General features: G+C 38.9%; 2 protein-coding genes across 11 annotated transcripts in view; one reads left to right on the forward strand and one right to left on the reverse strand.

Annotated features, from left to right (window-relative positions):
* PDE7A (phosphodiesterase 7A) overlaps positions 1–4377 on the forward strand; it is a 121950-nt gene extending 117573 nt beyond the window's left edge. For 9 of the 10 annotated variants that reach the window (XR_008390823.1, XR_008390815.1, XR_008390820.1 and 6 more), the window contains 3 exons: positions 130–273; positions 3029–3153; positions 4023–4377. The gene's annotated coding sequence lies outside the window, so the exon portion shown is untranslated. Of the gene's footprint in view, positions 1–82; positions 274–3028; positions 3154–4022 lie in introns of all 10 variants that reach the window. The other variant, XR_008390816.1, reaches the window with a different exon arrangement.
* MTFR1 (mitochondrial fission regulator 1) overlaps positions 1–24580 on the reverse strand; it is a 79748-nt gene that overhangs the window by 2186 nt on the left and 52982 nt on the right. Inside the window, exons 4-7 of the mRNA XM_037148952.2 lie at positions 21240–21355; positions 3001–3233; positions 874–1108; positions 193–361 (exon numbers count right to left, since the gene is read on the reverse strand). Of these exons, the coding sequence (XP_037004847.1) occupies positions 193–361; positions 874–1108; positions 3001–3233; positions 21240–21355 (753 nt within the window). The remainder of the gene's footprint in view (positions 1–192; positions 362–873; positions 1109–3000; positions 3234–21239; positions 21356–24580) is intronic.

The raw sequence follows: 24580 nt of genomic DNA on the forward strand, positions 1-24580 counted from the left end.
CCTAAGATAAATTACCATTGGAGATGTTAAATACTGAAATTAGGGGTCAACTTTTACTTCCTTCTTTATGCTCGTCTGTAAGTTATCTGCTTGTAAATCCTGTGGCACATCCCATTCAAATCTTAACAGAGGACACAGCTGATCACTGGTAAAATGGAAGTGCTCAGCAAAGAAGTCTGAGGCAATACTCACCAACACTGTTTCTGAAGTAGCCTCTGATGCAGACTTTGAAATTCCTTTTTCAGCCTCATCTTGGCTATCACTTCGATACCGGTAAGCAAATTTCTTTTTCAGAGCCTCTGCTATGAGGGCAGCAGGGTCAGCAGCATCCACGGGTTTGGGCTTTATATCTTGTTCTGACCTTAGAGAAATGAACAGAAACCGGGGACACTTCAGTGTGTTAGCGTGCCTCTCGACACCTGACAGCACTTCTCTATCCCCACTAGTACGCAATGAAGACACTGCTGGCAGTGGGATGAAAGTCTAGATTTAAGGCTCAAGAAAAAAGCACAAAGGTGCCCAGTGAATAACCACTCAGTTCATCGCAACAGCACTGATTATGCTCTTTCAGGGCAAGTCCAGTTTCATTCTTCTTTGGAAGCCTAGTGACTACCATAGTGGGTACACAGCAAGGCTTTATTGACTGAATTGACTGACAATGAAGACTTTACATGAAATGCAATGGGAAAAAAACTGAAAAGTAACCTTTTCAGTTTCCTCTGCTAATCTTTTAGTTAACTATGCATAGGAGCTACCAGGGGCCCATTCTTTATAAATTGAAAACTTAGAACAAGTTCTTAAGAAGCCCAGTACTTTGTTTTACAAGACATTTAAAAATGAGGGAAGTGAGAAAGAAGGTAAATATAGCCTCACCTTTTTACTGACCGAAGTTTTACACTGTTCATGTCTTTAAGGATCTCTAGCATATTTGGCATATCAGGTTTCTTTGGACTGTGCTTATCCAGTGTCTTCCCAGCACAGGCTTTTTTCTCTCTGCGCTCTCTGATCAGATCAATAGCAGATGTACTTTGGTGGAGCGTTGAGGGAGGGAGGGGCGGCGGAGGAGGTGGTGGTGGAGGGACAGAGGGTGGTGGGACAGAGGGCGGTACTGTGGCAACAAGGCAAATAAAAATTTTAATTATGTTGGAGACTTCTGTATACCTGAAAACAGTATCTTTAAAGAATCTCAGTTACGTAAGTAGAAAGGAAGTTTCACTTACTTGGTTAGAATCTAAATGCTTGAATCTCAGTCACTGTATCATTTAATACCAAACTCTCCAGATGGAAAAGTTCCATTTAACTTAACAGGAGTTTTTTTGTGATATCAAATGTTCAAGCCTGACTGTGGCACAGTTTGTAACTACTTTTAGATGAAATATAAAGTAGTCTGTACTGCATAAATACCTATCTTTATTATATACAATTAGATAATTTAGTATATGAAAACTTTCTAAAAACTGTTGAATAAATTTTTATTCACTTACAAGATTTCCTAAACATTACATACCTGCACTGACTAGACTGTGTTTGAAAGAAAAGATTTAAGATTACTGAATAATTTCTGGGTGAAAAAAAGTGTTCATAAAATAAGGACCTAAAACTCAGCTTTCTGCATAATTAGAGGTTAGAGAGTCTTCTGTTGGGTGAACTACATTGCCTACGGGGTGCAAAAAAGTTTTACTTGAGGGTTTAGACCATAAACAGACCACCGACTGCAAATCCCCAAATTATCTCACTATTTAAGGCACTTTTCCTAGTCTGCCAGGACAAGGACGTAAAGCAAAAGAGAACTGCAATTTAAAGTTAGAAGAAAAGGGCAGGACTTCTGGTTTTTAAAGTCACACACAAATTTCATTTAACACTGAATGCTACTCAAGTATTGGTGCCTATGGTGCTTTCACCCTCCATCCCCCTTGGCAGTACCCAGGTCGCATGAGGTTTCCATGTGGGATTACAGTAAACTCCAGGAGCACTAGCAAAGTCCAGAGGCAGAGTAACCACCCTTCTCCTTTAGACAGAATTGGTTAATCCTTAATCTAGCCAGGACTGGGGAACAACAGGAGGAAAAACAACTACTACTGCCAACAGGTTAATGGACTAGGATTTCAATCCTGTGGTTTCTTCTCCAAAGTGACAATGCCACACAAATGAAAGCAGCGGTATGAGACCAGGAGTCAGAGGACCTGAAAGCAGTTTCTACTCTGAACAAGAGAAAATGACTGAAGTAGCTACAATGTGTTAAAGGCATTTTGTGTGATTACCATTTTCTCCTACAGTACCTCCACAGCATAGGTACTGTTACTGTATTTTGCCATGTATATGCACCCACATTCTTGGACCAAACTAAGTAAAAAAATCTGTAAACGTTTTTAGTTCAATTTTTTATTTATATAAAACCAATGATCATAATTCCAGGGTATTTTGCATATCATTGCTTTCTAGGGTTACATTTTTAATGCATAAGCATAAATAAAAGAAAAATATTTACATAGATATGGAATTAGCACTACTGATGTATAATGTACATCCTTATTTTTCCCTCAAAAATTTGGGCAAAATGCACATTACACATGGCAAAATACGGTAGTCCCATTCTAAAGCAGGAAAGGGAGGGAGGCAGAAAGGCTAAGTACTTGCAGGTCAGTAAATAGCACTCAACCCTGGCAAACTGTTTTGAGATGACCCCATGTCTGACAGGACCGGTGCCATGAAGTTTCCCACAGCGTTCACCTAGTTAGTAATTCAAGTGCAGGACTTTGAGTGTTTTCCAAATATACCCACGTGTCAACCTCTCTGATGGCACCAAGTTTGTTCAAAACCAACAAACAACCACTTATACATGACTGGGTCCTAGACTACACTATGCAAAGAGGACTGACTCTTGTTTTTTGTTTTTTTTTAGCAACCCCATTGGCTATTACTTGCTAATAAATTTTGAAATTAGAGACATTCTTCTGATTTCCAGTTTGCTGGTTAAAACAAAAAACAGGATTTACAAACCTGCAGTAAGATTTTGCTGTTCTTGCAGGGTCACGATTTTGGCAATCTGAGCTCTGAGAGCAGCAAGTTCATTTTCAAGAGCACAGATCTTCTGCAGTGCTTCCTCATTTGCCAGTGGTGTCTTCAGTTGAGGCTCTTCCGGAGACAGGTTTGGTAAGGAAAACTGCCTGCTTGGGGGCTTCTCAAAGAAGGGAAGGTCATCATGAAGGGGCTGCCTTGACCTGACCTCTGTCCTGCAAGGAAGACATTAAGTCTGGCTGTCATAAGCTTTGTAAGAAAATATTAAAAACATTGCCAATTAACCATACAATAACACCTGAGAACCTTTTAGGCTGATCTTACATAAATTCTCTAAGTTTCGAAGCAACAAAGTACTTGTCAACTTAATGTAGGCACATACATACCAGGCCCGGGTTTCTTGTCACCATCATTCTTTTGAATCTCTGGATAATGTGTACAAGGCATCAAAGACTCCAATTGGTATTCTGTGTTGATTTGAACTAAGACACATTTTAATGCTCCTAAAAATGGTAAACTAATTACTAGTTGTAATGACAACAAAATCAAATCAGTAATGCATTAGCCCTTCCACAGGGTCTTGGCTTCTGCATTTCAATGTCTGTATTAATCAAATTGCAAGACAAATTGGGCCTAATACAGCACCAGAAACCTAAAAGAAAAAAAAATTGTAATTGAACCCATTTAGTAACTACATGGTAACTAAGTAATCACTTGGGTGTAAAAAATGTAGTGTTCACTGCTCCACAGCTCCAAATGGAAGTCTTTTGGGGTTGAGAATAAAATTCAGATTTCTTCTGAACTGTGCATTTGTATACTTATCCATCTCTTCCTATTTTCCACAATTAGGATTTCCTGGTCTCTGAGCGCCCCCTACCTCTATTTTCCTTCCAGCTTTAATGTAGATATAATTGACAATTAAATAGTGTACGTATTTAAGGTGATTTGATATGTGTATATATTTTGAAATAATCACCACAATCAAGTTTATTAACATATTTCAGCTTCCCTCAGTTTCATGTGGTCATGTTCTGGTTAACAAGATGCCTGCAGACTGTTGTGAGACACCTAGGAAGGCTGCTTAAAGGGAAATGACTCCATGAAAACATCCTCTCATCTCCAGCTTCACAACCCTTCTTCTCCTGAGAGCAGCGAGTGCCACATGATGTCTGAGTTTGAGAGTTGTAGAAGGCCAGGCACTAACCTTGACATGAAGCCAACACTAAGGACGGCAGAGCCTTGGCTGGGTCCCTGAGGACTGTGGAGTCACTGTCAGCTCCAGACTATCTACTTTGGTTGTTTTTAAGAGAGAAATAAACTAGATGGAGAGAAAAATAAACTCACATCCTGTTAAAGTCACCATTATTTTGGGCTTCTCTGTTCCATACAGTCAAACTTAATTCTAATGTTATAATAATATTAAATTCTATTTTATTTTTCCTTTAACTGGATATTGGTATTTTACTTTCACTTGAGAGTTGTGATAATTCTTCATTATATCTATGTTTTGAATGGGGAATTTTTGGATTCTTAGCTTTTTGGTATTAAGCATTGATTTCAGGTGTTTATATTTAATCTGTTTATCCCCTGTTAATTGACCTACCATACACAGAGGATGCTTGCAAATAGTTTTTTTTTAATCTGTAACATTATCAAACAATAATGATGTCTTAGTTCTTGCCTAGCAACTAACTTTAATAATACTAACTTTATTAATTTTATTTGGAATATGTGTGGGTTAAGGAAATGTGTTTGACCTGCAGAGCTTTAATTACTACTTTTATACTCACAAGGGGAAGGAACAGGTGATGAAATTTCTAGAAAAGTGCAAGCTTAAACATAAAGGTAAAATCATCTATAAGGAACAGTATCAATGCTTTGATTAAATACATGCTTTTTGAAACATGTTATATATGTTAGAGATTAGATGCACCACTCTAATCAATCTACAATAAAGAAATAATTTTAATAAGACATTAAATATAAAATCTTGGGAAAAATCACTGTGGCTCTGTTGATACAATAGGCTAAATTCTGATTTCTAATTACCTTTCAGAGATAGGAATGGGTCAAATTTGTTACACAGCTCTATAATTTAAAGAGATACTTCAAATCACAAGTGGACAGAAATTAATCTGTTGAAGTCTTGGGGGCTTTTACAGAGTCTTTAATACCAAATATTTAAATTTTTTTAAAAATTAATTTTAGAGAGAAAGAAACATCTATTTGCTGTTCCACTTATTTGTGCATTCACTGGTTGATTCTTGTATGTGCCCTGACTGGGAACTGAACCTGCAACCTTGGTGTATTGGAATAATGCTTTAACCAACTGAGCTACTCAGCCAGGGCCCACAACTATATTCGTGATAACTTTTTATGTTTTTAACAAAACTGAACACAAGAAAAATTTATTGAAAACTACATCTTGAAAGAACTAGGGGACCTGTGGGACAGGACAGTGGTAATGACAGAATTCTAGCCTTAGGAACAATCTGAGTAAAATATAAAAATCTCAAATGTAGAACTGAGTATGCTTGTTCAAAACAAGTGTCAAGAAAGTTGACACTGGAATAGTTGTAACTGAGACTGAATTTATACGAAACTGGTCAGAAGCAGTGTGTTCTCAGGACAGGATGGACACCACCACCATGGGAACCTGGAGGATGACAACTTGGATGGATGGGAGAGGAGAGAAACACAGAACAGGTGGATAAAGACTGATCCCTGTCCCCACTGTCTTTCACTTCACATACCTAAAATAATATATTTACATCTGAGTGTGGAAGTGAGGGTGCAGGTTTGTTCTTAACAACAAATACAGTGAAATTTTGGATACTGGAATCTTTAGTGCTACTGAACAAAAGTTATAGTTCTGTTTATACAACAACCAGTGGTCCCTTCAGTAGATAGCATTTCTTTACCTAATATTCTCAACGTCAGAGATACCGAAGGTATTGAAAGTTTGTAAATTTGTTTTTAAGTTAATTGTTATTATTCAAGTAAGGTGATCTTCAAATCCCATGAACATTTACTCTAACATATCCAAAACTGGAAGGAGAGAATTTGGCTTAAGATCAACTACAAGGCATGTCTAAACATCTTACTTTCTTTAAACTATCTTCTACCCAAAAAACTGTAAACAGAAATTAGTGAATACTGAACAGCAATTATAATAAAAAAAATTAATCTAGGGGAACTTCCACCAAGGTGGAGGTGTAGGTGGAAATTCTGTGCCTTCTCACACAACCAAGTTTAAGGACAACAAAGTTTTAGTCACAAAAAACGCAGCCAAAACACAGAAAAGTGAACTGTACCAAAGTCTGACAACAATGAACCCTTCAGCCAGACTGGTAAGAGGGGCGGAGTCAGCAACTGGTGGAACAGGGTTGCGCAGGAAAAGTCGACCAGACTGACACAGGTGCTCCGTGGCAGTTGGCAGATCCCAGGCGTGGGGTTGCAATGGGCAGACCCAGTGAGGGCTGAAGGTGGCAGGCTGACCACGGTCACACATTCGCACGCAGATAAACCAGCAAAAGAGTGAGCAGTGAGACAGACCGTGCAGGCCCCAGCAGCAGGAAGCATCAGAGGGGATCACCATTGCTCCTTTTTGACCCCACCCTCACATACAGTATCACAAACCAGGGACCTGGGTGGCCCCGCCCAGGTGAACACTTAAGGCTCCGCTCCTCATATGTAACAGGCACAAACAGACCAAAGAAGGACTCAAAACCCCAGAGCCCATTAACTCTAAGCAACAAAGAAATAGCCAAACTTTCAGATGCACAGTTCAAAACACTGGTGATCAGGATACTCACAGAACTGGTTGATTTTAGTCACAAATTAGAGGAACATATGAAAGCTAAACTAATTGAAACGAAGGGCAATGCACAGGGAACCAATAGTGATGGAAAGGAAACTGGGACTCAAATCAATGGAGTGGACCAGAAGAAAGCAAATAATGGCCAAACAGAAAAGAGTCAAGAAGCAAGAATGCAAAAAAAGGAGCACAGGCTAAGGAACCTCCAGGACATCTTTAAATGCTCCAACATCTGAATTATAGGGGTACCAGAAGGGGAAGAGGAACAGCCATGAGTGGAAAATTTATCTGAACAAATAATAAAGGAGAATTTCCCCAATCTGGCAACGGAAATAGACTTCCAGGAAATCCAGGAAGCTCAGAGAGTCCCAAAGAAGTTGGATCCAAGAAGAAACACACCAAGCCACATTATAATTACATTAGCCAAGATTAAAATGAAGGAGAGAATCCTAGAAGCAGCAAGAGCTAAGGGGACAGTCACCTACAAAGGAGTTCCCATCAGACTGTCAGTGGATTTCTGAAAAGAGACCTTACAGGCAAGGAGGGGCTGGAAAGAAGTATTCCAAGTCATGAAATCCAAAGACCTACAACCAAGATTACTCTATCCAGCAAAACTTTCATTTAGAATGGAAGGGCAGATAAAGTGCTTCTCAGATAAGATCAAATTCAAGGAGTTCATCATCATCAAGCCCTTATTATATGAAATGTTAAAGGGACTTATCTAAGAAAAAGAAGATAAAAAAGATCAACAGTGAAAGGACAGCAAACTCAGTTATTAAGAACCACACCTAAAACAAAAGGAAATTAAGAGGACAGCTAGATCAGGAGTGGAACCATAGAAATGAAGATCTCATGGAGGGGTAGCAACAGGGGCATGGGAGGAGAAGAATGGGGGGGAGAAAGTACAGAAAATAAATAGCATAGACAGTAGGCAGAAAATAGGGGGGAGGGCAAGAATAGTGTGGGAAATACAGAATCTAAAGAATTTGAGAGATGGTCATAAACTAAAGGCAGGGGGATGGTGGGGGGGGGAATGGTGGGGGACGGGGGGGTGGAGGGGAATGAAGGGGGGGAATAGAACAACTCTAATGGCATAATCAATAAAATAAAATTAAATAATCTAACATCTCCCATAACTCTTACAGGTGACTTTTATCCTTTTGTTTTTAGATCTACTGAAAATGAAGGACCAAGCACTCATTAATCTTGAATGTCAGTATGCCTGAGTAAGATTTAAAAGAAAAAAGCTTAGGGCCATTAGCAAAACGATTTAGGCAACAGTGTCAGATCCACATATATTTTACATCTATGCTATTTTTATAATTATTCTGCATTTCTCTATGAGATAATTTTGATGGCTATAGGTTTAAACAAAGTAATTATTAAAAATGTGTAAATTTAAATGTGGATTTTTATAAGCTGAAAAAGGAAAGTAATCCTTATATGATCACGTCTTAGAGAGATAAAAAGATCAACATCTACTGGAGCTCAAGAACAAAAAACGAACAGAAATAAGAGTTGCACTATAATATTCTTCCTTGTATATACAAAAAGTTTAGATTTTATGAAATTCTAACACATGCTCTTTGCTTTAACAACACACACATCCTTTTCTCACAGACATCTGTTTTGTAAGACAGTGAACAAATAAATCATTCTTAGAACCAGTCTGTTTTGCCATCCTTCCAAAAGCTATTAAGAACCAGAATTAAGGTAGGCCTAATGTAAACTAAGGGAAGTGCTCTTTAGATTTTTTGTGTGTATAATTCAGAGAGATTTTAAGGAACAAAAACCAACTATGGATGTCCCCAAAGCAGAATACAAACAGCTAAAATATGATTATGATTATTTTTTTGCACAGCCGGCTTAAGAAGAGATGAGGATACAGGGGACTTCTGGGCATCCTTTTGGCTTATAGCCCAGTGGGGAGCAAGGGAAGTGCTGGTCTTGTGGGAGAATAGAGCTCTGAGCAGGAGTGTTCTTAGCCACCCCACCCCAAAGTTGAAATCCTGTAAATGAAAACCTGTTTCCTTCTACATTAATTGCTGGCTTATGTATCAAGGCGATATATGGATGGGCCCATTTGCTTGGTTACACCACAGTGACAGATAAAGCACAGTAAGAGGGTTTACCTTCTTACAACAACTATTCCATCTTTCTTGACACTGTTGTTTTGAACAAGCATCCACGCAAACACCAGTGGATGCAGGTTAGGGTGAGTCCCAATAAAAACCTGTACTCTAAGCTAAAGGACCAAGAAAGGAACAGCCTCCCAAGACAGATAACTCCAGCCCACACCACATAAAATATTGTGGGCCCACCTCAACCATGCAGCAAAGGTCAACTTCCTGGTAAGCGCTATAATGAGGTAACTCAAACCCTGAAAAGTCTCAGAGAAGACAGGGAACAAGGACTTTTAAACAAGGCACCTCACCGCCCTGTGTACCAGCGGACACAATCTGGGGAGCCTGTTATTCCACAGAACGGTAACATGGCACACTACCCTACTGGTTGGTATGGTATCACAGGTGGCCTTGTGAGGAGCCAGAGGTCCCACCCACCCAGCAGTAATAAGGAGCCTGCCCTTGGAGGTGAACAGAAGCTATGTGAGAAACCTGGACTTTGCTCCCACAAGGCAATAACGTGGTGGCACCCATTCTTCTCCTACCAGAGTGCGATCAGAGAAAGCCGGCTGAAAGAAAGGTCCAGTTTCCTATATCCAAAATATCTAGAGTTCAATGAAAGAAAGAGAAAGAAAGAAAGAGGGAGGGAGGGAGGAAGGAAAACCCTCCTACCAAGAAACAGAACATGAATAGGACTTCTGGTTAAAATGGGAGATGAGGTAAACTCTGAACTACCCTATGACCAGGCAGTTCCACTTCCAGGTATCCATCTAAAGAAATCTGAAACACTAATTTTAAAAAAGACATATGTCCACTGAAGTTTATTTACCGCAGCCAAGATACGGAAGTCACACAAAGGCCCATCAACCGACAAATGGATAAAGGTGTGGCACGTGTATATACAATAGAATATTATTACTCAACCATAAAAAAGAATGAAATCTTACCATTTACAACAATATGGATGGACCCAGCGGGTATTATGCTAAGTGAAATAAGTCAGAGAAGGATTAATACCATATGATTTTACTTATATGTGACAAATAAAACAGAAAAACTCATAAATACAGAGAAAAACTGATGGTCACCAGATGGGAGGGGGATGGGTGAAAAAGTGGAAAGAATTAAAGAAGTACAAATTAATTGCCAGTTATAAAAATGGCCATGAGGATGTAACAGACAATCAGTATATGACAATTCTGGGATAACATGTTCAAATTATCTGGCAAGTTATAGAGCAGCTATGATAAAATGATTTCAATAAGCAATATCTATCACTTTGTGAACTAGTGAAAAAATAAGAATCTCAGCAAAGAAACAGCCACTATAAAGGAGAACCAAAACAATTTAAAACTAAAAAGTACAATAACTGCAATAAACACAATGGATGGGATAAAAACCAGAATAGAGAAGAAAGAATCAGCAAATCTGGAGCTAGAACAACAGAATTTATCCAATCTGAAAACCAGAAAGCAAAGAGACTAGGCGGGGAAATAGTCTTAGTGACCTAGGGAACTACAGTGGAAGATCTAATATTTTTGTCATCAAGATGCCAAAGGGAAGGAGAAAGAGGGCAAGGATAAAAAATACAGACAGAATCAACCCCAAGAAATCCATGCCAAGACACAATTTATTCAGATTTTTGAAAACTGAAAACAAGAAAATTTTAAAGAATCTAGATAAAGAGAAAGGATACCTTATATGTAAGGTATCCATTCAAAAAGTGGAAAGCTTTTTGAAAGGTTTCTCATGTGAAACATAGAGGCTTGCAGAAACTGGTATTTTTGAAGTGCTGTAGGAAATAAACTATGAATCAACAACCTTTATATTCAGCAAAAATACCATTTAAACTTGGGAAAGTCAAGAATTCTCAAATGAAGGAAAACTAAAATAATTTGTCACCAGCAAATCCACTGTAAGACAGATGACTAAAGGAAACTCTATAAACAGAAAGAAAACAAAAGAAGGAACTTTATTTACCTCTGGCAGACAGAAAAACACAATTAGCAAAAATATGAATAAACAGACTTAATATTCTTGAGTTTTCTAAGTTGTCTGATGGTTGACGCAAATATTCTATTGTTTGATATGATTTTAAATGTCTGTAGAAAATTATTAAGGATATTATAACAAAAGGAGGGTACAGGGACATAAAGGAAGATCCAAACTGCTCAAATTACACCAACAACAGAATGTGGTGAGGTACCAGTTATGTATACACAATGCAACACAGTAAGTCCCCATGTGTGATTTTAAGTGAAATGACATATAATGAAACCATTATTACTATAGGCTAATGGATATAAAGTTCATACAGCATCCCACCAACTAATGAAACAATGTACAAAACCATGCTATTTTGAGGACCTGTTCCTAAATCAACCACACCTACACACCCACACACATACACACACAATACAAAGAAAGATACATCAAAATAGACATGAAATTTCAAAAAAAAAATGTTTATCCCACAGGAAGGTAGAAAACAAAAAAAAAACCGAAAGAAAAAATGGGAAAAACAGACAATAATAATTACAAACATGTAAATAGTTTACATATACCAATTAAAAGATAAGACTGCCAGAGTGTTTAAAAAATATGACTGAACAATGTGCTATCTACAAGAAACTCAGTGTAAATGTAGTGACACAGGTAGAGTAAAAGTAAAGGAATTAAAAAGATATATTATGCTGACATTAACCAAAAGAAAATAGCCATGACTAATTATTTAGAGAAAGTAGACTTAAGAGCAAAGAAAATTATCACGGACAGAGAGAGACATTATATAACAGTAAAATGATAAAATACATAGCAACCCTAAGTGTATATGCAACAAACTACAGACCTCCAAAACAGGAAAAGCAAAAACTGTTAGAATACACAAATCTACATAATATAATTCAAGACTTCAACACCCTCCTTTAAACAATTTTTCTAGCATAGAAAATCAGAAAGATTGTAGAAAAATTCAACAACAGCATCAACCAACAGGATGTAATTGGTATTTATAAAACATTTCATTAACAGAAAATACATTCTTTTCAATTATCCATATAATATATACCAAAATGGCCCATATCCTAGGCCAATAAAAACACCTCAACAAATTTTAAAAAATGGAAATATACACTGTGTGTTCTCTGACCACAACCCAATCAAACTGGAAATCAGTAATAGAAAGATAACAGGAAATTATCTAGAGACTAAACCATAAACTTCTAAATTATTCATGGGTCAAAGAAGATGTCAAGGGAAACAAAATCACAACTGGATCAAAATTAAAATATAACAAATCAAAACCTGTGGTACACAGCTAAAATAGTGTTGAGAGGGCAATTTACAGCACTAAGTGTTTTTAGTAGAAAAGGGAAAAGTCTCAAATGTTATATATAGCTGCCACCTAAAAAGACCTAAAACAAAATAAACTTTACATGAGCAAAAGGAAGAAATACAAAGGGCAGAAATCAATACAATTGAAATGAAAAATAGAGAAAAAAGATGAGATAGAGGTGGTTCTTCAAAAAGATTAATAAAGCTGACATAAAAAGCAAAAAAAGGGAGGAAAATCACTAATATCAGGGATAAAACAGGCATCACTATACCCCTTGTAATCATCAAAAGGATAATAAAGGAATACAGTAAGTTCTCAATGTGCTCTATGGATTTTTGGAAACTAGATTTAAATGAAAGACTATATAATGAAACCGATTTCCTTAGGCAAATTGATATAAATGAATTAAATTCCTATGGCATATTTTGGGTCACAAAAACATCACCACACTTCTAATATTAAACACTGAAATAATTGTGAGGTATATATTATTTAAGGAAGATTGATAAAAACAAGTAAAATAATTATTTTCTAATGTGTTTATTATAGTTCAAGGTCAAGGAGGGCAGGAGCTTATCTCTGCAGCTCAGGTGCAAGATAGAAACCAACCCCGGACAGGATGCCATGCCCATTGCAGGGCCCATTCACAGATAAACCCACATACTCTCCCCACTCGTTCTGGTACAATTTAGACATGCTAACCTAACATTCACATTTTTGGGATGTGTGAGAAAAGCTGAGTACCCGGAAGAAACACAGGCAGACACGGGGAAGATGTGTAAACTCCACAGAGCGTGGCCCTGCAAGGAACTGATTTTTTCCCCCATCAACATTTTAACAAGACAACATTACTCGCAGTACTACTAAAAACAGTAAAACACACATAAATCTCACCATATAGAAGAAATGGGCCAATCCCCCAAAAAGGAGAAGGTAAATCTTTTCCAATAGAACACTGATAAAAATTGTCCAAAAACTTTATTAAGAAAACTGAACTCATAACTTTAAAACTCCCCCAAAGAAATCTCCAGGCCCAGATCGTTTTTCACTGGAGAATTTTACCAAATATTTAAAGAAGTAATACCAGATCTACACAATCTGTTTAGAAAATGGAAAAGGGATTCCAATTCATTTTATGAAGCTAATATTACTCTGACACAAAAAACAGAAAAAAGACCACATGCTAAAAACAGCACCACCGGGAGACTGGAATCTAAGGATGGGCACAGGGTTCTTACACTGACAGCAAAACCATTATCCATTAAAGGAAAAATTGATGAAGTGGACTTTATCAAAAACTCTTGCTCTGTGACAACCCTGTTAAATAGGGGAAAAAAGATACAAAGTGGGAGAAAGTGTTTACAAACCACATATTTGAAAAGGACTCATATCTAGAATATATATAAAGGACTCTAAGGTAAAAGAAAGAGTGACACTACCAAAAGCTGGTGAGAACGCAGAGAAGCCAGATCAGCCATACACTGCTGCTGGAGATGTAAAATGGTACAGCCATTCTGGAAAATAGTTTGTCAGTTTCTTAAAAATCTAAACATGCAACTCTTATGACTCATCTGACCCAGAAAATGCATTTAGTCCAGAAAAATGAAAATGTATGTTCACACAAAAACCTGCACATAAATGTTTCTAACAACTTTATTCCAAAAACTAGAAACAAACCAGATGTCCATCAACTTTGTGCATGGTTAACAAACTGGTCCATCCATACCCAGGAATACTGAGTTCTGGTTCAAGATGGCAACACAGAAAGAATAATGAGATCCTAAACTCACCTTCTGCCATGAACACTCCAAATCTACAGCTACGTATGGGAACTACATCCTTTGTAAAAAAAAAAAAAAAAAAAACTAGCTAAGCAAGGATGAGACATCAAACAAGGAAGCTGGAGAGGCTGAGACACAATCTTGTCAAACGCCACACCCCAAGCACAGAGACCTATACTTGGGAAGGAACTCAAAACCCAGAGCTTCTTCCTGTGGAGCGGAGTCTGAACACCACATCAGGTGCCCCAACTTTTAAGATCAGAGATTGAGATGGGAAACTTTGAAGAACCTTTGTTTACCCAAACCCTAAGCACCCTAGGAAGTGCCAATAGGGTCATTTGGGAAAGCAAACAGCAGGATATTCGCAAGAGCTAGGACTAGCACCCCCCGCGGTTAGAACTAATTTCCGCATTTAGCTTTTATACTCTGCTTCTGCCACATAGCTAGAACTTCAGCATTCTGCTTCTGTATCTCGCTTTGCTATGTAGACAGGAAGACCCCGTAGAGTATATAAACCCCAAGAATCCTTTGTTCGGGGCTCAGAATTTGGAGACTGTCTCCTCTGGGCCAGTGCACATTAATAAACCTCGTACTCCAGAATTCCTCGTGTCTGGTTGCTTCATTTTCCTGTAACAAGATGAGTACCCAAAACATCTAACCATGAAAACAAACAGGGCTCGTATCTAACAGACCCGCAGAAGGGTATAGTAATCTGAGAAAAGGCTCTTCCAAGAGTGCTGGGACTCACTCACCCCAGCATCCAGCACAGAAACAGCTGATCCTGTCCAGACTTTTTTTTTAAGAGTCTCATTTGCTAATCTTAAAGCATCGGCCTGAGGAAACAGTAATCTAATTTACGTATCTAGGGGCCTGCTGGAATATATTCTGGGGATGGAGGCGTCAGGTGCCATCTCCCCCTCCACCCCCAAAACCCTAGTGTAGTAGACCGCTCTGCCTAGTTTTAGGAATTGTATCTCTACCCCTTGTGGCTAAGGGCAAGAGACGACCTTTGTAATGCCAGCCACAGAAGACAAAGCCTGCATCTGGTAGCAAACGCTGCCTCAGTTCCTCTCTCTGTCCCCAGAGCTTGGTCAGAAGTCAATGAAAGGTAAGACCCCTCACAGTGGGGGGCAACCTAAGACAGACTAGATCACTTGGGAGGCCTTCATGGAAGGACTGGGGTGGGGGCTGCAACAAAGAGCAATGGACTCTCGCCACCCTCCCCCCTTGGCTTTGTCAAAGCCCGAGTCCCCACGTTCTCTGGGAGAAGCGCTTCCTGGCTCTAATCCCCTTTAGCCTGATTACCTGTTAGGGGAGAGGTGCAGCTCCTTGCCGTGCTAGAGCATGTCCTGGGGAAAAATCTGGCACCTCAAAGACTTGCTGATAAACCTGTGAAATCTGCTCTGCTAAGAGTGCTTTCATTCATACGATAAGGGTCGGAGAGGAAATGAGTATGTCTCCCAAAGTTTCTGCAACTCTCTTCCTGACAGACACTCACTCAGACTGAAGCCCTCAGATCTCTTTGAAATGTTATCTACTGTTTGATCCTTGCCGCCCTGTATTCCTGTGTATTACAACCCAATAAAAAGCTATGGAGAAAGGTGCTTGGGGCCTTTTTCTCCTCGGAGAAACTAGACGCTGCTGGCCTTTGTCTCCCCTGAGAAACTGGCCAAAGCCCACTCCTCTATCCCTAAACAGATCCAGCATGTCCCGGCCATATTTATTCATTCACACATGTCTGTGGCACCGGGGGGACCTCCCGAAGTAGTCGCCCCCACACCCTAGGTCTTCTGACCTCCTCCACCCCCTGCAGGTATTATTATTACCCTCCCCTTCTGTCTTGCTGGTCCACAGCACCAGTATCTACCTACTTTTGTGGCTCTCACCCAGGGGACAGCCCTTGATCACCTGGCTCTGAAGGCAAGAAAGTCTTGCATCCCTGGTTCCCACGGGACTGACTAACAATCAAAGAGATAGTTCTCAGCGGACTACCACCCCCAGGGCACTGCACAGACAGCAAACTTGAAACATCCCCAACTTTCTGAGAAGGCCTATTTCCTCATCCAGGAGCTTTGGCCTGAATGGCAGGCTTCGGGTTTGTCACACTTCTAGGGGCCTACAGAGAAACTCTCAGGAAACAGAGGTCGGTAGACACAGTCTTTGCACTCTTCCTTTGCTTCGCTCCAGCTAGTTGATATTTCCTCCAAAAGATGCTTACACCCTTGTCAGGTACCCTGATTTTTGAGCTGCCACCAGACTACAATGCCTGGCTCTGTTGGCAATGACACTTACACTAATGGGTTCCAAAGTAGTATAACCAAGGGAGAAAGAGCTCTTAAACAGTGACTGCCCCCAGGGCACAGCAAGAGGTAACAGACCCAGGAACTCAAACTTTCTGTGAAAAGAGACCTATTAGTTTATCGTGATAGGTAGAGCCTTGGGGGGCAGGCTTCTAAATATAATCCTCTTACAATTCTGCCTTTGCTACACCCCAGAGCACCAGTATCTCTTAGAGGGGAGCTTTTACAAGTATTTGGTGCTCTGTTTTTGATGCTGCTGCCCCTTGATTCCCTGACTCTGGTGGCCAGAGAGGTTTGCATTACAGGATCCCACAGGAATGTAATCATCTGAAAGACAGTTCTAGACAGGCTACTACCCCCAGCACATGGCATAGACAGCAGACTGAAACACAGTCCCAGGCTGTCTGTGAAAAAGGCCTATATTTGCCCTGGCTGGTGTAGCTCAATGGATTGACCGTGGGCCTGCGAACCAGAGGATCGCAGTTCGATTCCCAGTCAGGGCACATGCCTGGGTTGCAGGCCAGTTCCCAGCTGGGGACACACAAGAGGCAACCACACATTGATATTTCTTTCCTTCTCTCCTTCCCTTCCCCTCTAAAGATAAATAAATAAAATTTAGAAAAAGAAAAAGGCCTATATTTCCTCATTCTGGAACTTCAACCTATGGGGAAGACTTCAGGTTTGTCACACATCTAGAAGCCTCTAGAGGTGCTCTCAGAGACAGTGTCTTTGCATTCTCCCTTTGTCTCACCACAACTCACTGGTATCTCCCAGAAAGTTACACACTCACCTGAAGCCCCAATTTCTGCAACTGCTGCCCGACAGATACTTCCAGATTGCCTGGCTCTGGTGGCCAGCAAGACTTCACTTGGGGTCCCACAGGACTGTATATATTTGCATACTTTAAAAGTGCTGCCTTAAAGTCAGGCTACTACTAATCAGCCTGAATCTAGATGCTGACCACGATCTTCCTCTATGGAACCCTGAGAGGTCTTGAGACATCCTCAATTACTGGAACTATTAAAAATAAAATAGGTTGCTTGGACAATCACGTAAGTTTGAAGGGCAACCAAGAGCTAGGCAAGAGTTAAGTGAGAAGATTCATCTCCCACACGAGACCACTCCTTCAAAAATGGGAGAGGTGGCTATTTCATCTAATGAACAGAAACCAACACAGTCAAGCAAAATGAAGAAACAAAGGAATATGTTCCAAAAAAAAGAACAAGATAAACCTTAGAAAAAATCTTAACAAAAAGAATTAAGTTAGTTGAAAAATACTTAAAGTTCAAAGTAATGGTCATGAAGATGCTCACTGAACTCAAGAGAAGAATGAATGAACACAAGGAGAAATTCAATAGAGATAAAAATGTAAGTATCGTACGTCTATTTGTCAAAGAACTAAAGAATACAATAACAGACCTAAAAAAATACTCTAGAGGGATTCAACAACAAACAGATAAAGCAAAAGAAAGTATCAGTAAACTCCAAGATAGGGCAATGGAACTCACCCAAATCAGAGCAGCAAAAAAAAAAAAAAAAAAAAAAAAAAAAAAAGGCACAGAAAACTTATTTGAAAAAATAATGGCTAAAAACTACCCTAACCTGGGAAGGAAAAGACATCCAGATCCAGGAAGCCCAGGTAGTTCCAAATAGAAATCCAGAGACCCACACCAAAACAAAGAATCCACCCTGGCTGGTATAGCTCAGTGGATTGAGCATGGGCCTGTGAGGCAAAGGGTTGCTGGTTCGATTCCCAGTCAGGGCACATGCCTGGGTTGCAGGCCAGGTCCCCAGTAGGGGACATGTGAGAGGCAACCACACACTGATGTTTCTCTCCCACTCTTTCTCCTTCCCTTCCCCTCGCTCTAAAAATAAATAAGATATTTAAAAAAAAAACAATAAAAAACAAAAACACGGAATCCTAGAAAAAGTGCTCCAACACTGAAGAAGTAAATAGTTCTTATAAAGGCAGAAAAATGAGAAATACATCTGATACTTCAGAAGTTTAAATTAGGATACCTATGTTTCAATGATTAACAGTTTTCCATAGAGCAGAACAGAAGAAATATGTACAAAGATAAGGTTGAATTGCAGGTGCCAGGGAAAAAGAACCAAACTGCCTTGAAGCTCTTCAAGGTGATTTTTATCTAAATGTAGAATGGGCACTGTTTTTCTGTAATCGCTGACCTTTTGTGTTGAAACCCTGTAAGATGTACACTTAGCTAGCCTCCGTGATTTTGCTTCAATGAGTAATTTTAGGGAGGGTCCTTCTTAACTACTGATTTAGTCAGGAGCATATGCACCCTCTGCTTTCCTCACTGTCATGTCAAGGAATACTACTCTGTAATAAAAAGAAACTATTAATATGTATAACAATCTAGATGAATCATAACAGAAATAGGCTTAGTGAAACTGTCCCAAAAGGTTGTATATTGTATGATTCAATTTATAAGACATTTCTTGGAATGACAAAAATGTGAAAATGGAAAACAGATAGGTGATTGTCATCAATTAAGGAGGGGCCAGAGATGGAAGAAAAGTGGGTGTGACCATACAAGGCAATGTGAGGGAAACCTGTGGTATGGAAATGTTCTGCATTTTGTCTTTATCAGTGTAAATATCCTGGTTGTGATATATTTGCAATAGGTTTTGTTTTGGGGAGATTTTTAATTGAATTTATTGGGGTAACACTGGTTAATAAAACTGTATAGGTTTCAGGTATACAATTCTATACTACATCATCTGTTTATTGTATTGTGTGTTCACTACTCCAAGTTAAATGTCCTGTCACCATTTATCCCCCCCTCGCCCTCTCTCACCTCCCCTCTAACCACCTTTTTATCATCGTTTTGCCATTACTGTCAGAGAATATTGGGTAAAGGCTACGGGCAGTGTCTTGGTATCATTTTTTACAACTACAATTATCTCAAAAAGTTTAATTAAAAAAATAATCATCTTAAAAAAAGAAAGGCTCTTTACCCGCTAATTCTACAATACCTGGTCTGTGTTCATCTACTGTTATGTCCTCACTTCTACTTGTCATTCAAACCAGATTCTTTCTATTCTCTTAGATCATTTGATTCTTATTTTATCCAGCTAATACCACTAAATGAAATTACTCTTGCTAAAGTCAATAATCGTCCAACTGCGACAGAAAATCGAAACTTGCCTTTTTTAAATTTACCTAGCTTTGAGGTTATTTGACACAGATGACTAGTTTGATCCCCCTTCCATGAGTCTTCTCTATCTCTGCTTCCATGGCAATACCTTCCATCAGTTCTCCTTCTGCCTCGAGCTGCTTATTCCTGGTGCTGGGGTGCTGGGGTACTGGGGTAGGGGTGAAGGTGGATGAAATGATTTTTTTTTTCTTTTCCTGTTTAACTCTCAAATGCTGCCCTTGTCCAGAACACAAATGCTCTTCATGTCATATACATGCTCTTATGAATACACTGATTATCAGCCATTCTATCTATATGTCAAAGTGCAAGCATTCCTTATCAATATCTAGCTATGGTTCTAGAGCAATATGAATGACCAACGGGAAACTCAAATACAACATATTCCAGATTGGAATACCTCTATTCTCACCCACCAAAAAAATACATATTTTCTATATTCCTATTGTTTCATTATTCTCATAATTATCCTAGCCAGAAACCTGGGATTATACTATTCTTCCTTTCTTAACCCCAATATCTAAAACATTTATTCTGTCTTTATAATTCTTCTGAGTATCTCAACTTTGTCCCTGTGCTTCATTTCTTCTGCCAGTTTCTTCATTTAGTCAAATTCTGATCATTTCTCTCTGGACTATTTCCTGGCCAGGCTTCCTTCTATTCTTTACATTGTTTGCAGGGAAATTTTACTAAAATACAAATTTGATAATAATACCATGGTGCTTAAAATCCTCCATGGCTCCATACTACTTTCAGAAAAAAAGTCTATAATTATTTAGCCTAACATGTATAACCTTTACACCTCTATCTACTTTCTATAATTGTCTCCTATAGCTTACCCTTCTCTGCTACTCCCTAGCCTCACTGAGCCATTTGGAGTTTCCTAAATATGCCATGTAGCCTCCTAATTAGTACTTTTAAACATATTTTTCACTTTTCTTGAAATACAGCCTTCCTATTTAATTGGCTCCTACTGCCCTCTATCACTCAGCTCTAACATCCTCTTCTTTGAGAAGCCTTGCCGAACTTCTCTCACTCAACATTGGCCTTCTGTATTTACTTATTAGACTTCACAGTATCATTATTGATTTTCTCTTTAATCTCTCTCCTCTAGCACACCAAGTAGGCCTATAAAGCTGGGACCATATCTTAGTTTACCTCCGTATCTTCAATGTCTAATAAGAATGAAGAGTTAAAATATGCTGAATAACTTTATGAAATTGAAGCATAATAATTTACTAAGGCTTTTACAAATAAATGGAAGTTCCTCTCCAACTCCTACATTATTGTTTCCTTTGAATCAGAACTTGCCTTGACTCAGAATTTTTAGGAATCATTCTCCAATTATTACACCAATTCCCTAATAAAACACACACTGATTCTACCCTAATAAGACCCTTTAATACTATACTCACATAACATATTTATGGCAGTTCTTTCTGATCTGTCACATCAGAACATCTAAAAGGCAGGGAATTCTGTAATCCTTAAGGAGGCAGTAGTTACGTGTGCCTACAAACTATAATGCTGAGTGTTTAAAATGAGCAGAAAAGAAAGACTGCTAAAAAAAAAACCCCACTGGGTTAGTTATTAGAGATCAAATTCAGCTATTAAAAGGAAATATTGCAAAGGTATCATCTTTTAAAATAATAAATACCATATCTCAGCTCCTATAAGCTTCTGGACTAACCTTCGTCTTGTAGAGGAGTCTCCTTCTTCTTTGGCTATCCATCCAACATCAGCAAAAGATGCCACTGAATCCTCTCCTAGGTAACTGGGGCTCCATTCTGTTGTCGGGCTGGTAAGCTGTAAGTTACATACAGGGTAAGTTTGTCATCTGACACCAAAAATATTAGAATAAAACTTTTAAAAGATGTTATTTATTTATTTTTAGACAGAGGGGAAGGGAAGGAGAGGGAGAGAAACATCAATGTGTGGTTGCAATTGGGTGCCCCCCAAACTGGGGACCTGGCCTGCAACCCAGGCATGTACCCTGACTAGGAATCAAACTGGCGACCCTTTGGTTTGCATGCCAGCACTCAATCCACTAAGCCACACCAGACAAGGCAGAATAAAACGTTTCAATCATCTAAATAAAAATCATCATCTTTAGTATTACAAACATAGACAGCTTCATTTTCATGAAAGGGACCATTTAGTTACAGCATATGTTGCCAAATAATGTATGACAATCACTGAATTAAAATTTAAATTTATTCAATTTTTTAATATACAAGTCAAATGAGACAGTTTGCTTTTTTAAAAACCTCTGGTCATCCTAAAACATTAGGAAAATATTTAGAATTTAAGTATTAAAAACAATTTTTGAAGAGGTCTGGTGTTTTAAAAAGGTATAGGAACAGAAAACAGAACAAGAAAAAGCAAGTGACAAATCTGCTAAATCTGGCAATATTTTAAAATGGATATTTATAGATATACTGCTATAATGCTAAAAATACATTTTTAAAAATCCTTAAACTTCTTGACTTTTAAATAAAAGTATTAACTGTTAAAGAATTAGCAGAACAGAATTCACTAGCTAACCTTAAACATATAAAGAACAGAATATTTTGAAATAAATACAACAGAGAACTTCCGCCAAGACGGAGGCGTAGGTGGAAACACTGTGCCTTTTCGCACAACCAAGTTTAAAAACAACAAAGTTTGAGCAACAAAAACGCAGCCACACCACAGAAAATTGAACTATATGGAAATCTGACAACAAAGAACCCTTCAGCCAAACTGGTAAGAGTGGCAGAGCCAGCAGCAGAGCTGGGTCGGGCAGGTCCCAGGTGTGGAGTAGCAACGGGCAGACCCACTGAGGGCTGACCGCAATCACACATTTGAGTGCAAATAAACCAGCAAAGGAGCAAGCAGTGAGACCAAGCAGGCCCCAGCAGCTTGCGGTAAGCAGCAGAGGGGACTGCCATTGTCCCTCTCTGACCCCGCCCCCACATACAGTGTCACAAACCAGGGACCTGGGTGGCCCTGCCCTGTTGAACACCTAAGGTTCCGCTCCTCATACTTAACAGGTGTGTACAGAGCAAAACATTATAGCACAAGAACAACTCAAAGCCCCAGAGCCCATAACTCTAAGCAACAAAGAAATAGCCAAACTTTCAGATGCACAGTTCAAAACACTGGTGATCAGGATCCTCACAGAACTGGTTGATTTTAGTCACAAATTAGACAAATATATGAAGGCTAAACTAATTGAAATGAAGGGCAATGCACAGGAAACCAATAGTGATGAAAAGGAAACTGGGACTCAAATCAATGGAGTGGACCAGAAGAAAGCAAATAATGGCCAAACAGAAAAGAGTGAAGAAGCAAGAATTTTTAAAAATGAGGAGAGGCTTAGGAACCTCCGGGACATCTTTAAACGTTCCAACATCCGAATTATAGGGTACCAGAAGGGGGAAAGGAACAACCACAAGTGGAAAACTTATTTGAACAAATAATAAAGGAGAGTTTCCCCAATCTGGCAAAGGAAATAGACTTCCAGGAAATCCAGGAAGCTCAGAGAATCCCAAAGAAGTTGGACCCAAGAAGAAACACACCAAGGCACATCATAATCACATTAGCCAAGATTAAAATGAAGGAGAGAATCCTAGAAGCAGCAAGAGATAAGGGGACAGTCACCTACAAAGGAGTCCCCATCAGACTGTCAGTAGATTTCTCAAAAGAGACCTTACAGGCAAGAAGGGGCTGGAAAGAAGTATTCCAAGTCATGAAATCTAAAGACCTACAGCCAAGATTGCTCTATCCAGCAAAGCTTTCATTTAGAATGGAAGGACAGATAAGGTGCTTCTCAGATAAGATCAAATTCAAGGAGTTCATCATCACCAAGCCCTTATTATATGAAATGTTAAAGGGACTTACCTAAGAAAAAGAAGATAAAAAAACATGAACAGTGAAAGGACAGCAAACTCAGTTATTAAGAAGCACACCTAAAACAAAAGCAAACTAAGAGGACAGCTAGATCAGGAGTGGAACCATAGAAATGAAGATCACATGGAGGGTTAGCAACAGAGGAGTGGGAGGCGGAGAAGTGGGGAGAATGTACACAGAATAAGTAGCATAGACAATAGGTAGAAAATAGATAGGGGGAGGGCAAGAATAGTGGGGGAAATATAGAATCTGAAGAACTTGAGACACGTGGTCATAAACTAAAGGGGGGAATAGTGGGGGAGGGGTGTGCAGGGTGGAGGGGAATGAAGGGGAGGAAGAGAGCAACTGTAATGGCATAATCAATAAAATATATTTAAAAAAATAAAAATAAATACAATGAAGCATAAAAGTTCTGAAATTTACTGTAAAAAATGGAAATACAATTTAATTGAATTAAATTTAAGTTTTGTTATAGTATAATGTCTCAAGTCAGAGTCATGAATAATAATTTAAAAAAATTATCAGAGCACTTCCAACAAATTGGAATAGGGTTTAAGTGAAAAAGAAAATGAAAACTTGTAAATGAAAAAAATGATTTAAAAGGCCAAAGAGATTTATTAATGTATTTATCAGAAAGGTTGTACCATAACCCATTCTTTTTTTTGAACCTTAATATTATCATTGCCAGATCAAACTTTTGGAATACACATTAAATAGTGCTTCTCCCTAAAATGTAAAACACCATACAAACATGTAATACTAATATAGTTATATGAGGGGGGCCCCCCAAAACCTGGAGTACCTTCAAAGTACTCTCCATTTGATGCAATACACCTGTCGAGATGTTTTTTCCATTGCTAAAAAACAGTTTTGAACTCATCAATTTCAATCTTTCTGTGTTTCTGCCATTTTCTATTTCACCTCTTTTACATGACCAAAATATTTCCCTTCGAGGCACTTTTTCGTCCAGGGAAACAAAAAAAGCAGGGGGATGAGATCAGGTGAATAGGGGAGGGTAAGGCATGGGGTTCAAGCAGTTTTTGATAAAAAAAATTGCTGGACACTCAGCACAGTGTGGCCAGGTGCACTTGTAAATCACCCATCATGAAATGGGCAAACACGTTCAAAGAGTCTTCAAAA

This window comes from Artibeus jamaicensis, unplaced genomic scaffold, assembly GCF_021234435.1.
Source record: "Artibeus jamaicensis isolate MK-2021 breed Jamaican fruit bat unplaced genomic scaffold, CSHL_Jam_final scaffold_916, whole genome shotgun sequence".
NCBI lineage: Eukaryota > Metazoa > Chordata > Mammalia > Chiroptera > Phyllostomidae > Artibeus > Artibeus jamaicensis.